The sequence below is a fragment of the Conger conger genome, chromosome 6, assembly GCF_963514075.1.
Source record: "Conger conger chromosome 6, fConCon1.1, whole genome shotgun sequence".
NCBI lineage: Eukaryota > Metazoa > Chordata > Actinopteri > Anguilliformes > Congridae > Conger > Conger conger.
The window spans coordinates 2,242,433-2,257,432 of record NC_083765.1 but is presented as its reverse complement, the minus strand read 5'-3'; the positions used below and the strand labels follow the sequence as shown (position 1 = coordinate 2,257,432).

Below are 15,000 nucleotides of genomic sequence, written 5' to 3'. Positions count from 1 at the left end.
GAGCACGCTCAGTTCCTCACCTCCACTGGGATGGACCGCAGCCTGAAGTTCTACAGCCTGTAGGGGCAGGCCACACCCCCATGCCGAGAGGGAGCTGCGATTGGCTGGCGTTGGAGCTGCAGATCTGATGTACTGAAGCAGCACACATTTAGAACTGAGACGCAGTACACAATACATATACACAACAGAACGTGTGTATAGACACTCACACACGCATGCCCACACACACAGAACAAATGAACTCACTTGGACTCACTTTTACTCCTAGAGCAATGTTTCCTGACTCCAGTCCTCGGGAGCCAGGTGTTTTTTTGTTGTCACCAGGAACTCTCACACCTGATTTCAGGACATTTTTGGTGGTCATTAAATGCGGTGTGCAAGTTCTTGATTACAACAAAAACCTTCTGGCAGGTGGGTCCCAAGGTCTGGAGTTGAGACACTGCTTCAGGTCTGTGTGTGTGTCTGTCTGTGTGTGAGTGTTCAGATCTCGGTCTCTTAATCTTCACTGCATCATGTATTTCCTTCTCTCTCCCTTCAACTTTCTTAATCCTTCCTTACTTTTTGCTCTTTATTAGTCTTGATAAGTTTGACTTTTTTTTTTTTTTTTTTTTTTGGAAATTGTTTTTTTTTACAGACATTGTTAGTTTTCATTTTATATTTTTATGTTTGACATCACCCTGCTTGTTCAGCCCCTCTCTATGAATGTTTAAATTTTCAGTTTTTGCATAATTAGTTATCTCCGAGTGAGATTTGTATCCCTTGTGTAGATGGGATTTAATTGACTTAGGCTCTCCAATAAAGATGTGATTGAAACCCAACCTGGTCCTCTTCACCTGAACGCTGCACGCGAGTCTTTGGGCGGCCATCTTGTGTTTAGCGTGCAAGACCAGCATTCCTCGAGAGGAGGACGATGCTATAAAGTTCTCGCCCGCAAAGGCAAAGAAAAGAACATATCCTACTATTTATCCATTGTCTTCATGATTTCTAACAATGATTTAAATATTTAGATTTTGCATAACAACAGTGAGCGATAAAGTACTTTCTACCGAAGGGTAGTCTGAACTCCGTTCCCCCCCCCCACAGAAGAGGCCGTCATTTAAAAGCCTTTGGAGGAGAGCAGGTGCACAACATGACGTTACTCATTACTCACTTGTGGACATCAATAAATGTATTTGTAGCTGAAACCTTAACCTTTCATTTGCGACTGGTTAGAATTATAATTGTTTGAATATTCAAATTATGCCAGAAAAATACGAGTGTGCCAACCATCTCCGGGCTGGCTTAGTCAATTCCACAAGTCCAGCTTCAGCCCAGGAACAGCTCTTTTTACTTCAGTCCATGTTCCAGATTTGGGAGCGTTCCGGGTTTTACTCAGCACAAGTATCCAGCTAACTCGGCCATCCTGCTTTGTGGGTTTTACTCAGTGGGGTTATGCAGCTAACTCCGTAATCCTGCTTTGTGGGTTTTACTCAGTGCAGCTATCCAGCTAACTCAGTAATCCTGCTTTGTGGGTTTTACTCAGTGGGGTTATCCAGCTAACTCAGTAATCCTGCTTTGTGGGTTTTACTCAGTGGGGTTATCCAGCTAACTCAGTAATCCTGCTTTGTGGGTTTTACTCAGTGGGGTTATCCAGCTAACTCAGCCATCCTGCTTTGTGGGTTTTACTCAGCGCAGTTGTCCAGCTAACTCAGTAATCCTGCTTTGTGGGTTTTACTCCGCACAAGTATCCAGCTAACTCAGTAATCCTGCTTTGTGGGTTTTACTCAGTGGGGTTATCCAGCTAACTCAGTAATCCTGCTTTGTGGGTTTTACTCAGCGCAGTTGTCCAGCTAACTCAGTAATCCTGCTTTGTGGGTTTTACTCAGCGCAGTTATCCAGCTAACTCAGTAATCCTGCTTTGTGAAACAGGGCCCTGGTCTCCCAGGGTTACAGGGGGAGAATGAAAGCTGCAGTAATACTGGTCTCAAGAACCATATTTAAATATTCCTCTCCATAGCACAGGCAGTACCCCCGGCTCACCAGTAGAGGGCCAGCAAGGCAGTTCAGACCCTTGACTTGGGGTGACTTCCCTTATGGTTTAAATCCAGCTAAACCGAGTTCTACAGTAATACTAAAGCAATCGCATCATTGCCTTTCTGTTCTGGTTATTGTTCTGTCTCCGTCTCTCGGGGGCGGGAGGGGGAGTTCATTGCAGGGTTGAGGGCCTTGCTCAAGGGTCCAACGGCTGTGCGGATCTCATTGTGGCTACACCGGGATTAGAGCCACCGACCTTGCGTGTCCCAGTCATTTACCTTAATCAATACGCTACAGGCCACACAAACACCCGCACGCACGTACGTACGTTCACCCTCAGCGGTTGTGGCCCTAAACAACCGCATAGTGTACCAGCGGCCGGCCCAGTACACTTCCCTAATGTCATGGACTGTAGCTGTACACCATCCCAACATTAACACTGAACGTCATCTGAATCATAATTATGGATCTAAAGTCTTGCATTTTAAAACTGATAAATAGCATTTAAAAAAACGCTGAAGAATTTGTCAACTTTTGATTCATTTTGTTTGAATGGAGCATATGTTGTGTTGTACTACTACGATTCATGTATTTGTTATACATTAATACATCGTCATTTGAAACGAAACGTCTCAGTGGTACATTGAATGTGTTATAATAATAAAATAAAATAAATTCAGATGTTTATATAGCCTAAAACTATTACGTTTTACGTCTGGATGGGGCACACTGCCGACACTGTCGAGCTTATCGAATATTTTAATGGGTACATTTTTATACTTCGGTTTGAATTTAAATAAAAATATCAATCGAATCATTCTTAATCAGTGTGTACGTGACCGCTTTCCATTAATCATCTTACCTTTTATTAATGTACAGCCTTTGCTCGATGTAACAAAGCGACCTACTTCAGTTTAAATAACTGGCAGAGCCGAAGTTAAACAAACCTTCAGGGAAATATTGAACAAGGGGTTAATTTCTTCTTCGCGGGGGTGGGGATGGGTGACAGCGGAACCGGAAACTTATGCCTTGGCGATGACAAAGATGGCGCCGTACATGATGGCATAACATTCAACATTTAATTTTGGTTTTTGTATATACCATATAGCTACAGAATCTCTGTCATTCCGGCGGAAAGAGTCCATCTGTCTGCCCGCTTGTTATTGTTTCACTGCAGTAACTGCATGAGCGGTTAACTTGAACAGACAGACAGATGGCGGTTTGGGGAGATTTTAGTCGAAGCGTGCGACTGTTGTTAGGTCAAGTACAAAGACAAGGCATTTGCGCGGTTAAGACGGTTGGAATATCCAAACATGCAGGTAGGTCAGTTATGATTAATGAAGTAATGTAAATGTATACGTCAGCATGCAAATGAATCTAGAACTATCTCTGATGGTTGTCCTAGTACCGCAGAGGCACTGTCAATCCAAAATTACTAATACTACGTAACGTTATACGTCTGTGAAAAAAGCATACAAGTTAGCGAAGTAATTGGTCATGTCGCCGGTTATAGCAGTAACTGGGCCGTATGAAATATGACCGGGATGGCATGGGGGAGATGTTGGGCTAACCATTTGCTAGCATGGTTAGGTTAGCGTAACGTTTGTTATTTGGTCATGCTGCTAACACCTCTCTGCACCACAACCCCCATAGCTCGATCTATAAGTCAAGCCGTCCCACAACCAGAACCGGGGTGTGACGACAACGAACATGTTAGCCAGAAGATTGTCAACAGAAACCCTCGCAATCTGGAGCAGATGGCCTTAGCGGTGAAGGACAGAGGCTGGTCCAATACGTGGCCATCTAAACATTGCTACCACAGGTGCGAGCAATTCTTTTATAAATGAAAATTGGAGCTATGTTATGCGTGCGTGTGTTTATTCTGCTGAATTAGATCCCCTTATCATGTCCTTTCGAGTCCAGAACGATGTACAGAGGTGGAGAACACCAGTGAAAATCAGATATTTGTTTTTGTGTTATTAATATGCCATATCCACAGTGAAGATTTATAATTTGTGGATATGCTGCATTAGTAACAATTTAATATTTATTCTAAATTAAAAAGTGTTCCTTGTTTTTTTTAGTTATCAAGCAGTTGAGTAGGCCGTTTTCAAAGAGCACCTTCTCAATTCATTACATTAGTTATTTAGTTGGCGCTTTTACCCAAAGCGACTTACAGTTGATTAAACTAAACAGGGGACAATCCCCCCTGGAGCAATGTGGGGCACTGCTCAACAGCTGCACGGACCTTGTCGTGGATACACCGGGGCTTGAATCACCAACCTTCCAGGTCCCAGTCGTGTGCCGTAGCCACCAGGCTGCCTCCCTGACGGAGTTCATCCCTTTCATGACCCTTTTTAAAGGCGTTTGCGCTCTCGCCCCGCGCAGGCTGGTGTTATCGCGCTCGCAGCACCACGTCACGGCGCAGGTGTTGGCTGCAGGCGAGCCGGACGCGCCCGTGCTGAGCTGCTCCACGCGGGAATGGGCGGTCAGGAGGGAGCTGCGCGGCACGCGCTCAGTGGCAGCCTGCCAGGCCGTCGGCGAGGTGCTGGCCCAGCGCTGCCGCGAGGCGGGCCTCCTGCGCCTCGCCTTCCGCGTCCTGCCCTGGGAGATACGCTCGCAGTCTGTGAGTACCCTTCGTACAGTATATAATACATCATATAGCAATACCCTGCTTACAGTATATAATACATCATATAGCAATACCCTGCTTACAGTATATAATACATCATGTAGCAATACCCTGCTTACAGTATATAATACATCATATAGCAATACCCTGCTTACAGTATATAATACATCATGTAGCAATACCCTGCTTACAGTATATAATACTGGGGTGACATGGCTCAGGCCATAAGAGCAGTCGTCTGGCAGTCGGAGGGTTGCCGGTTCGATCCCCCGCCCGGGCTGTGTCGAAGTGTCCCTGAGCAAGACACCTAACCCCCAAATGCTCCTGACGAGCTGGTTGACGCCTTGCATGGCAGCCAGTCACCGTTGGTGTGTGTGTGTGTATGAATGGTTGAATAAGCACAAATTGTACAGCACTTTGGATAAAGGCGCTATATAAATGCCAACCATTTACCATTTAATACATCATATAGCAATACCCTGCTTACAGTATATAATACATGCATATTATATACTGAGGGGGCGGCTAAGGCACTTTAAGGGTGGATTGAGTGGAATCTTTTTAGCAGATTTTCTCTGAGGTGAAGGAATTGGACTTATGGCCAACACCCACGGATGCTGAGACCTTCCGTCATGGGGCCAATCACATGCCAGCCTGATGGAGTCCCGGCATTGCTGGGGCCAATCACATGCCAGCCTGATGGAGTCCCGGCATTGCTGGGGCCAATCACGCGCCAGCCTGGCCCAGAATGCATCTTTCTAAATCCAGCCAGGCTGAAACAGCGAGTGTAATTACATTTTAATCTCGTTTTTCTTCAGTTGCAGAAGTTCAGGACTGCCATGAAAGAGGGCGGGGTCACCCTGAGTGAACCACGGCGCAAGTACATCTGATTGGCCGGCTGGCATCCTGGCCTTCCCTGCTGGCCGGTGTAACCCGTCGAAAAAAAGGCACTGTATAGAAACTGGTGGAAAACTTGTAATAAAGAGTCATTTTGTTGGGAGTGTGTATCCAGTTATTACGGTCAGGCTGTGGTTACAGAATAAAGACCTGCTCTGGCTCTGCTACAGTGATGTCACTGCGAGCGGAGAGGGATGTCAGGGGTCGCAAACCCTGGTCCTAGAGAGCCGCAGGGTGTGCTGGCTTTTACTGTTACTCAGAACTCAACTGTAATCAGCTGCTCTAATTGATCAATTAACTCACTTCACTTTGTTTCTTTGGTCTGAATCAGTCGCTGATTTGAAGGTGAAAACAAAAACCAGCACACCCCCGTGACTCTCCAATTCACTCCCATTAATTTTTAAAATTGTTTTAAGGCACCCACAAAGTACTGAGGACAATCAGCTGATGAAAGAAAACAGCATTAAGGCTAAACATAGCTAATGTCGCTGGTATTCAGTGTGCAAATCAAATGAGTAAAAGCTCCACAGGGAACAGGGATACACAGTGACACATCTCATCTTTCAATTTTAAGAGATTTTTTTTATTGTATTTTCTCTTTTCTTGGAAAAACACAAATGACAAAAAACAGAAAACCCCCCCCAAAAAAAGTTTCAGAAAATAATTGCTGTAATGCTACAGGGTCTGTCACTGTATAGGTGGGCGAAAGAGACAAATTTACAGAAAGGTTTGTTGCTCCTTTTTTGAGATTATGGGGACAGATGGGAAGAACAAAGAAAGGTATCTGTAAAAAGGACTGACCGGGGAGGGGGGGATTGGAAGATAAGTTACTCTTTAACGAAGACAGCGGTAAAAGAAGCTATGAAAAACAAAGCAATTCCTGTATGGATTTAGGGAGGAACAGGACAGCTCCGACCAGAGACAAGGCTCCAGAGAGAGGGCTCCAGGGACAGGGCCCCAGATAGAGGGCCCCAGAGACAGGGCTCCAGAGACGGCCCCAGAGAGAGGGCTCCAGAGAGAGGGGGAGAGCAACCTGCCCGCCGTGGACGAGGCGTTAGCCGCTCACCCTTTTAGCACCAGGGCCCCTCGTCCTCCCCTCTCTCATCTCTCCATTCCTCTCCTCCAATTCCCCTTTTTTATTTAACTTATTAATGTTTTCACCACACCGTCTGCTGCTCCCACACCTGGCCACAAACACTAATTCTGCACGGCTGCTTTCTCTCTCTCTCTCTCTCTCGTTTGTGAAAAGCGCTGAATGAGCATCACCTGACACAGTGGCTCTGTGTCTCGGCCTGAGAGACGCCCCGCCCCTCCCCCAGAGTCAGTTGGGCCCGGCCCCGGTGGGCGGGTCTAGGATATCCTCTGCACCAGCTTGTCCTCTGACAGGCAGAAGAGGGCGTTGATTGACAGCTCTGAGATGAAGCCCTCGCAGGCCCTGCGTGTCACGCCCTTGCAGCCCCGCAGGTCCAGCAGAGTCAGACCACTCAGCCTCCGCAGATACAGCAGGCAGCCGTCTGTCAGTCTGTTACAGCCTGCAACACACACACACGTTACAGCCTGCAACACACACACACACGTTACAGCCTGCAACACACACACACACGTTACAGCCTAAACACACACACGTTACAGCCTAAACACACACACACACGTTACAACCTGCAACACACACACACACACGTTACAGCCTGCAACACACACACACACACGTTACAGCCTAAACACACACACACACACGTTACAGCCTAAACACACACACGTTACAGCCTAAATACACACACACACACATTACAGCCTAAACACACACACGTTACAGCCTGCAACACACACACACGTTACAGCCTAAACACACACACGTTACAGCCTAAACACACACACACACACACACACACACACACACACACACACACGTTACAGCCTGCAACACACACACGTTACAGCCTAAACACACACACACACACACATTACAGCCTAAACACACACACACACGTTACAGCCTAAACACACACACACACACACGTTACAGCCTAAATACACACACACACGTCACAGCCTGCAACACACACACACGTTACAGCCTAAACACACACACACACGTTACAGCCTGCAACACACACACACGTTACAGCCTGCAACACACACACACGTTACAGCCTGCAACACACACACGTTACAGCCTAAATACACACACACACACACACACACACGTTACAGCCTAAACACACACACGTTACAGCCTAAACACACACACACGTTACAGCCTAAACACACACACACACGTTACAGCCTAAACACACACACACACACACGTTACAGCCTAAATACACACACACACGTTACAGCCTGCAACACACACACACGTTACAGCCTAAACACACACACACACGTTACAGCCTGCAACACACACACACGTTACAGCCTGCAACACACACACACGTTACAGCCTAAACACACATACACACGTTACAGCCTGCAACACACACACGTTACAGCCTAAATACACACACACACACACGTTACAGCCTAAATACACACACACGTTACAGCCTAAACACACATACACACGTTACAGCCTAAACACACACACACACACACACACATTACAGCCTAAACACACACACGTTACAGCCTAAACACACACACGTTACAGCCTGCAACACACACACACACACACATTACAGCCTAAACACACACGTTACAGCCTGCAACACACACACGTTACAGCCTGCAACACACACACACACGTTACAGCCTAAACACACACACACGTTACAGCCTAAATACACACACACACACATTACAGCCTGCAACACACACACACACGTTACAGCCTGCAACACACACACACACACGTTACAGCCTAAATACACACACACACACACACACACACACATTACAGCCTAAACACACACACACACACACACACACGTTACAGCCTAAACACACACACACACACACACACGTTACAGCCTGCAACACACACACGTTACAGCCTAAATACACACACACACACACACACGTTACAGCCTAAACACACACACGTTACAGCCTAAACACACACACACACACACATTACAGCCTAAACACACACACACACACACACACAGACACACACGTTACAGCCTGCAACACACACACGTTACAGCCTAAATACACACACACACACACACACACGTTACAGCCTAAACACACACACGTTACAGCCTAAACACACACACACACACACACACGTTACAGCCTAAACACACACACACTCACACACGTTACAGCCTAAACACACACACACACACTCACACACTCACACACACACACACACACACACACGTTACAGCCTAAACACACACACACACACGATACAGCCTAAACACACACACACGTTACAGACTAAACATACACACACACACACACACGTTACAGCCTAAACACACACACACACACACACACACACACACACACACACACACACACACACACACGTTACAGCCTAAACACACACACACTCACACACGTTACAGCCGAAACACACACACACTCACACACGTTACAGCCTAAACACACACACACACACACACACACACACACACACACCTTACAGCCTAAACACACACACACACACGATACAGCCTAAACACACACACACGTTACAGACTAAACACACACACACACACACACACACACACACACTTATTACAGTCTAAACACACACACATTACAGTCTAAACACACACACACAGCGCACCGGCCAGGTTGATCTCGGTGAGCGTGTTGCGTGTGGAGGAGCCCACGGCGGTCAGTAGATTGACAGACTGGTCTGTGATGCCGCGGCAGTGTGCCAGGTCCAGCCTCGCCAGCAGGGGCATGTGTCTGATGATCAGCCTCAGTGTGGAGTCGCTGATCTCCAGCCCAGCCAGCCGGAACGACTGCATGTTCCTGAGCTTACTGCGGTTATCACAGCCTGCACAGAAGAGTTACCACGGTTACCACGGTCACCACGGTTACCACGGCCTGCAGAGAACAGTCACCACGGTTACCACGGCCTGCAGAGAACAGTCACCACGGTTACCACGGCCTGCAGAGAACAGTCACCACGGTTACCACGGCCTGCAGAGAACAGTCACCACGGTTACCACAGCCTGCAGAGAAGAGTTACCACGGCCTGCAGTCGGGCGATGCGTGAGGTCAGACAGTCGGGCGATGCGTGAGGTCGGGCGATGCGTGAGTCAGACAGTCGGGCGATGCGTGAGTCAGACAGTCGGGCGATGCGTGAGGTTGGGCGATGCGTGAGGTCAGACAGTCGGGCGATGCGTGAGTCAGACAGTCGGGCGATGCGTGAGTCAGACAGTCGGGCGATGCGTGAGGTCGGGCAGTCGGGCGATGCGTGAGGTTGGGCGATGCGTGAGTCAGACAGTCGGGCGATGCGTGAGTCAGACAGTCGGGCGATGCGTGAGTCAGACAGTCGGGCGATGCGTGAGTCAGACAGTCGGGCGATGCGTGAGTCAGGCAGTCGGGCGATGCGTGAGTCAGGCAGTCGGGCGATGCGTGAGGTTGGGCAGTCGGGCAATGCGTGAGTCGGACAGTCGGGCGATGCGTGAGGTTGGGCAGTCGGGCGATGCGTGAGTCGGACAGTCGGGCGATGCGTGAGGTCGGGCAGTCGGGCGATGCGTGAGGTTGGGCAGTCGGGCGATGCGTGAGTCAGACAGTCGGGCGATGCGTGAGGTTGGGCAGTCGGGCGATGCGTGAGTCGGACAGTCGGGCGATGCGTGAGGTCGGGCAGTCGGGCGATGCGTGAGGTTGGGCAGTCGGGCGATGCGTGAGTCAGACAGTCGGGCGATGCGTGAGTCAGACAGTCGGGCGATGCGTGAGTCAGACAGTCGGGCGATGCGTGAGTCAGACAGTCGGGCGATGCGTGAGTCAGGCAGTCGGGCGATGCGTGAGTCAGGCAGTCGGGCGATGCGTGAGGTTGGGCAGTCGGGCAATGCGTGAGTCGGACAGTCGGGCGATGCGTGAGGTTGGGCAGTCGGGCGATGCGTGAGTCGGACAGTCGGGCGATGCGTGAGGTCGGGCAGTCGGGCGATGCGTGAGGTTGGGCAGTCGGGCGATGCGTGAGTCAGACAGTCGGGCGATGCGTGAGGTTGGGCAGTCGGGCGATGCGTGAGTCGGACAGTCGGGCGATGCGTGAGGTCGGGCAGTCGGGCGATGCGTGAGGTTGGGCAGTCGGGCGATGCGTGAGTCAGACAGTCGGGCGATGCGTGAGGTTGGGCAGTCGGGCGATGCGTGAGGTTGGGCGATGCGTGAGGTTGGGCAGTCGGGTGATGCGTGAGGTTGGGCAGTCGGGCGATGCGTGAGGTTGGGCAGTCGGGCGATGCGTGAGTCAGGCAGTCGGGCGATGCGTGAGGTTGGGCAGTCGGGCGATGCGTGAGGTTGGGCGATGCGTGAGGTTGGGCAGTCGGGCGATGCGTGAGTCAGGCAGTCGGGCGATGCGTGAGGTTGGGCAGTCGGGCGATGCGTGAGTCGGACAGTCGGGCGATGCGTGAGGTCGGGCAGTCGGGCGATGCGTGAGGTTGGGCAGTCGGGCGATGCGTGAGTCAGACAGTCGGGCGATGCGTGAGGTTGGGCAGTCGGGCGATGCGTGAGTCGGACAGTCGGGCGATGCGTGAGGTTGGGCAGTCGGGCGATGCGTGAGGTTGGGCGATGCGTGAGAGGTGTACTGACCTGGAGGGGTGATGAGGTCGCGGATCTGGCTGTCCTTCACCCCCTCGGCCCAGCGCAGGTCCAGGGTGCGCAGCAGGGGACAGCTGGTGGAACTGAGGGCCGAGATGGACGACCAGGAGCACCCCGAAACCAGCAGGTCCTTCAGGCCTGACACACACACACATCAAACCAGCTTTACACTTCCTGTACACACACAGGCACACACTTTCCCCACAGAAAGCTCCACCAAGCCCAGGGTAGTGTGTGAACACCTCCTGGCTACAGTCCCTGTGCTCAAGAGATGTGTGTTCACGGTTTTATAAACACACAAAGCACAAGCTTTACATTGCAGTATGAGGGTAAGCTGATACTGATAAGGCTGAAACTGCACATTTTATAAGGAACAGGAGGAACAGAATACAGGCGCAGCCTCGGTGCGGTGGGGGTACCTGGGAGGCGGTTGATGAGCCAGGAGAGCTGCTTCTTGGAGATGGAGGTCCAGGACAGGTCCAGAGTGACGGGCTGGCGCTTGGTGATCCCCGACAGAGCCTGCGGGCTGACGGACCTGCAGCGGCTCAGATCTATCCGCGTCCACAGACGCTTATCACAGCTCCTACAGACAGAGATACAGACGCTTATCACAGCTCCTACAGACAGGGATACAGACGCTTATCACAGCTCCTACAGACAGAGATACAGACGCTTATCACAGCTCCTACAGACAGAGATACAGACGCTTATCACAGCTCCTACAGACAGAGATACAGACGCTTATCACAGCTCCTACAGACAGAGATACAGACGCTTATCACAGCTCCTACAGACAGAGATACAGACGCGTATCACAGCTCCTACAGACAGAGATACAGACGCTTATCACAGCTCCTACAGACAGATACAGACGCATATCACAGCTCCTACAGACAGAGATACAGACGCTTATCACAGCTCCTACAGACAGAGATACAGACGCTTATCACAGCTCCTACAGACAGAGATACAGACGCTTATCACAGCTCCTACAGACAGAGATACAGACGCTTATCACAGCTCCTACAGACAGGGATACAGACGCTTATCACAGCTCCTACAGACAGAGATACAGACGCTTATCACAGCTCCTACAGACAGAGATACAGACGCTTATCACAGCTCCTACAGACAGATACAGACGCATATCACAGCTCCTACAGACAGAGATACAGACGCTTATCACAGCTCCTACAGACAGAGATACAGACGCTTATCACAGCTCCTACAGACAGGGATACAGACGCTTATCACAGCTCCTACAGACAGGGATACAGACGCTTATCACAGCTCCTACAGACAGGGATACAGACGCTTATCACAGCTCCTACAGACAGGGATACAGACGCTTATCACAGCTCCTACAGACAGAGATACAGACACGTATCACAGCTCCTACAGACAGAGATACAGACGCATATCACAGCTCCTACAGACAGAGATACAGACGCTTATCACAGCTCCTACAGACAGATACAGACGCTTATCACAGCTCCTACAGACAGGGATACAGACGCGTATCACAGCTCCTACAGAGATACAGACGCTTCTCACAGCTCCTACAGACAGAGATACAGACGCTTATCACAGCTCCTACAGACAGAGATACAGACGCTTATCACAGCTCCTACAGACAGATACAGACGCGTATCACAGCTCCTACAGACAGAGATACAGACGCATATCACAGCTCCTACAGACAGAGATACAGACGCTTCTCACAGCTCCTACAGACAGAGATACAGACGCTTCTCACAGCTCCTACAGACAGGGATACAGACGCGTATCACAGCTCCTACAGACAGAGATACAGACGCATATCACAGCTCCTACAGATGGAGATAGACACTTCTCATTTAACTGAAACGAGGCTCTCACCAGAGAAGGCTGCCCTTTCCTCTGCCTTCTCTTTTCCCCACACACCCAGAACCTCTGGCAGAGGTGGTGGTACAGGTCTCCTAATCTCATCCTCATGGAGATCTAGTGTCTCATCCTTCTCTTTCTTCTCTTTTGAATTACATGCGGTTTCGGTTACTTACTGCACTTGTAAGTCCCTTGGATTAAAAGCGTCAAATGACTAAAATGTAAATGTAAATGTAATCACAGCTCCTACAGACAGAGAGATGCAGATGCGTATCATAACTTACAGACACAGCTACAGGACAGATGTACAGACACAGCAACAGGACAGATGTGCAGACACAGCTACAGGACAGATGTACAGACACAGCAACAGGACAGATGTGCAGACACAGCAACAGGACAGATGTGCAGACACAGCTACAGGCCAGATGTACAGACACAGCTACAGGACAGATGTACAGACACAGCTACAGGACAGATGTACAGACACAGCTGTACAGACACAGCTACAGGCCAGATGTGCAGACACAGCTACAGGCCAGATGTACAGACACAGCTACAGGCCAGATGTACAGACACAGCTACAGGACAGATCACTCACCACTTGTACCAGCTCTTGCAGACGGTCATGCAGACGCAGAGCTCTGCACGGCTCAGGTAGCGGAACACGGACACCCACACCTCCTTCTCACAGCCCGGCTCGTTGCCCACGTCCCGGAAGGAGGGCAGGGAGAGGAGCCAGGGGGGGGAGCAGGAGGAGGCGGGCGGGGGCGGCGTGGGGGAGACGGAGGACTGCGAGGAGGAGGGCGAGGGGGAGGCCTGAGGCCGGGGCTGGGCCAGCCCGTTCCCGTTCCTCTGCCGCGGCCTCTGGAGGGTCTTCCGCTGCACGTAGCCCTGGGGCTGCGGCGTGCGCGCCGACACGGCCGCCTCCAGCTTGGGCACGATGGAGCCGGGGTGGCGCTTGGCCTTGGGGGGGCGCTGCAGGGTCACGGTCAGGTAGGATCCGTTCAGCAGGTCGTCGCTGAGGTCGGACACCAGCAGCACGGGCGGGTCGGGGTCCGAGTCGGACTGGCCCTCGGCGTCCGCGTCCGAGCCGTCGCCCAGCCCCTCGCCCCGGCCGGCCAGGTCCCGCTCGTCGCTGTCCTCTTCGTCATCGTCGTCGTCGTCGTCCTGGTCGTGGTCCTCGGCCCGACCCCTCCGCCGCGGCACGCGGCCGTCCTCGCTCTCCTCATCTTCATCGTCCTCTTCGTCATCGTCGTCGTCGTCGTCGTCGTCGTCCGTGTCGTCCCGGCGTCTCTGCATGCGGCCGCCGCCCCGGAGCCGGACGCGGCCGCCCCGCTCCCCCCGCCCCCCGCCCCGCCGCAGCCTCAGCGCCGCGCTGGAGAGCCCGCCCCCCCGGCCCACGCGGTGGGCGGAGCCTCTCCACAGGCCCCGCCTCCCGGGCCCCGCCCCCCGCGGGTGGCGCACGCGCTGGCCGGGGGCTCCTCGGGGGCGCAGGGACAGCCTCCGCGCCCCGCCGGGACCCCCGCCCTCACCCTCCTCGTCCTCACTGCCCGAGTCGTCGTCGTCATCGTCATCGTCCTCGTCGTCCTGCCCACGGCCGCAGTGCAGCTTAGCGGAGCGGCCATCCAGCGATGAGGACTTCCTCTTCTGCACGGAGGGGAGGGACAAATCAGCGGAGAGGAGGAGAGAGCGGAGAGCAGAGGAGAGGCAGAGAGAACAGCAGAGGGGAGGAGAGGAGGAGTAGAGAGGAGGAGAAATCAGCGGCGAGGAGAGAGCAGTGGCACTGAACAGTAAAGCTGAACTTCAAACTTACTGCGTGTAAAATCTTGGTCCGCTCCAATTTTATCTGTTAACAAAAGAGAGAAGAACAG

At 51.5% G+C, this 15,000-nt stretch overlaps 4 protein-coding genes across 7 annotated transcripts in view; 2 read left to right on the top strand and 2 right to left on the bottom strand.

The window, feature by feature from the left end:
• The window catches only part of prpf19 (pre-mRNA processing factor 19), an 8,947-nt gene extending 8,129 nt beyond the window's left edge, over positions 1-818 (top strand). Inside the window, exon 16 of the mRNA XM_061245776.1 lies at positions 1-818. This exon is cut by the window's left edge and continues 35 nt beyond it. Coding sequence (XP_061101760.1) covers positions 1-63 — 63 coding nt within the window. The 3' untranslated portion in view covers positions 64-818.
• wu:fc21g02 overlaps positions 1-4,424 on the bottom strand; it is a 28,756-nt gene extending 24,332 nt beyond the window's left edge. For both annotated transcript variants that reach the window (XM_061245886.1, XM_061245887.1), the window contains exon 1: positions 4,297-4,424. In XM_061245886.1, the coding sequence (XP_061101870.1) occupies positions 4,297-4,362 (66 nt within the window). In that variant the 5' untranslated portion in view covers positions 4,363-4,424. The remainder of the gene's footprint in view (positions 1-4,296) is intronic.
• Positions 3,019-5,645, top strand: mrpl18 (mitochondrial ribosomal protein L18). The gene is made up of 4 exons (XM_061245889.1): positions 3,019-3,332; positions 3,667-3,835; positions 4,402-4,639; positions 5,464-5,645. Exons 1-4 carry the CDS (start codon positions 3,227-3,229, stop codon positions 5,533-5,535), a joined length of 585 nt encoding a protein of 194 aa, XP_061101873.1. The 5' UTR covers positions 3,019-3,226; the 3' UTR covers positions 5,536-5,645.
• Positions 5,646-6,103: 458 nt separating this feature from the next.
• kdm2aa (lysine (K)-specific demethylase 2Aa) overlaps positions 6,104-15,000 on the bottom strand; it is a 27,957-nt gene continuing 19,060 nt past the window's right edge. For all 3 annotated transcript variants that reach the window (XM_061245251.1, XM_061245253.1, XM_061245252.1), the window contains 6 exons: positions 14,943-14,975; positions 13,728-14,776; positions 11,683-11,846; positions 11,255-11,401; positions 9,282-9,497; positions 6,104-7,074 (listed from right to left, as the gene is read on the bottom strand). In XM_061245251.1, the coding sequence (XP_061101235.1) occupies positions 6,893-7,074; positions 9,282-9,497; positions 11,255-11,401; positions 11,683-11,846; positions 13,728-14,776; positions 14,943-14,975 (1,791 nt within the window). In that variant the 3' untranslated portion in view covers positions 6,104-6,892. The remainder of the gene's footprint in view (positions 7,075-9,281; positions 9,498-11,254; positions 11,402-11,682; positions 11,847-13,727; positions 14,777-14,942; positions 14,976-15,000) is intronic.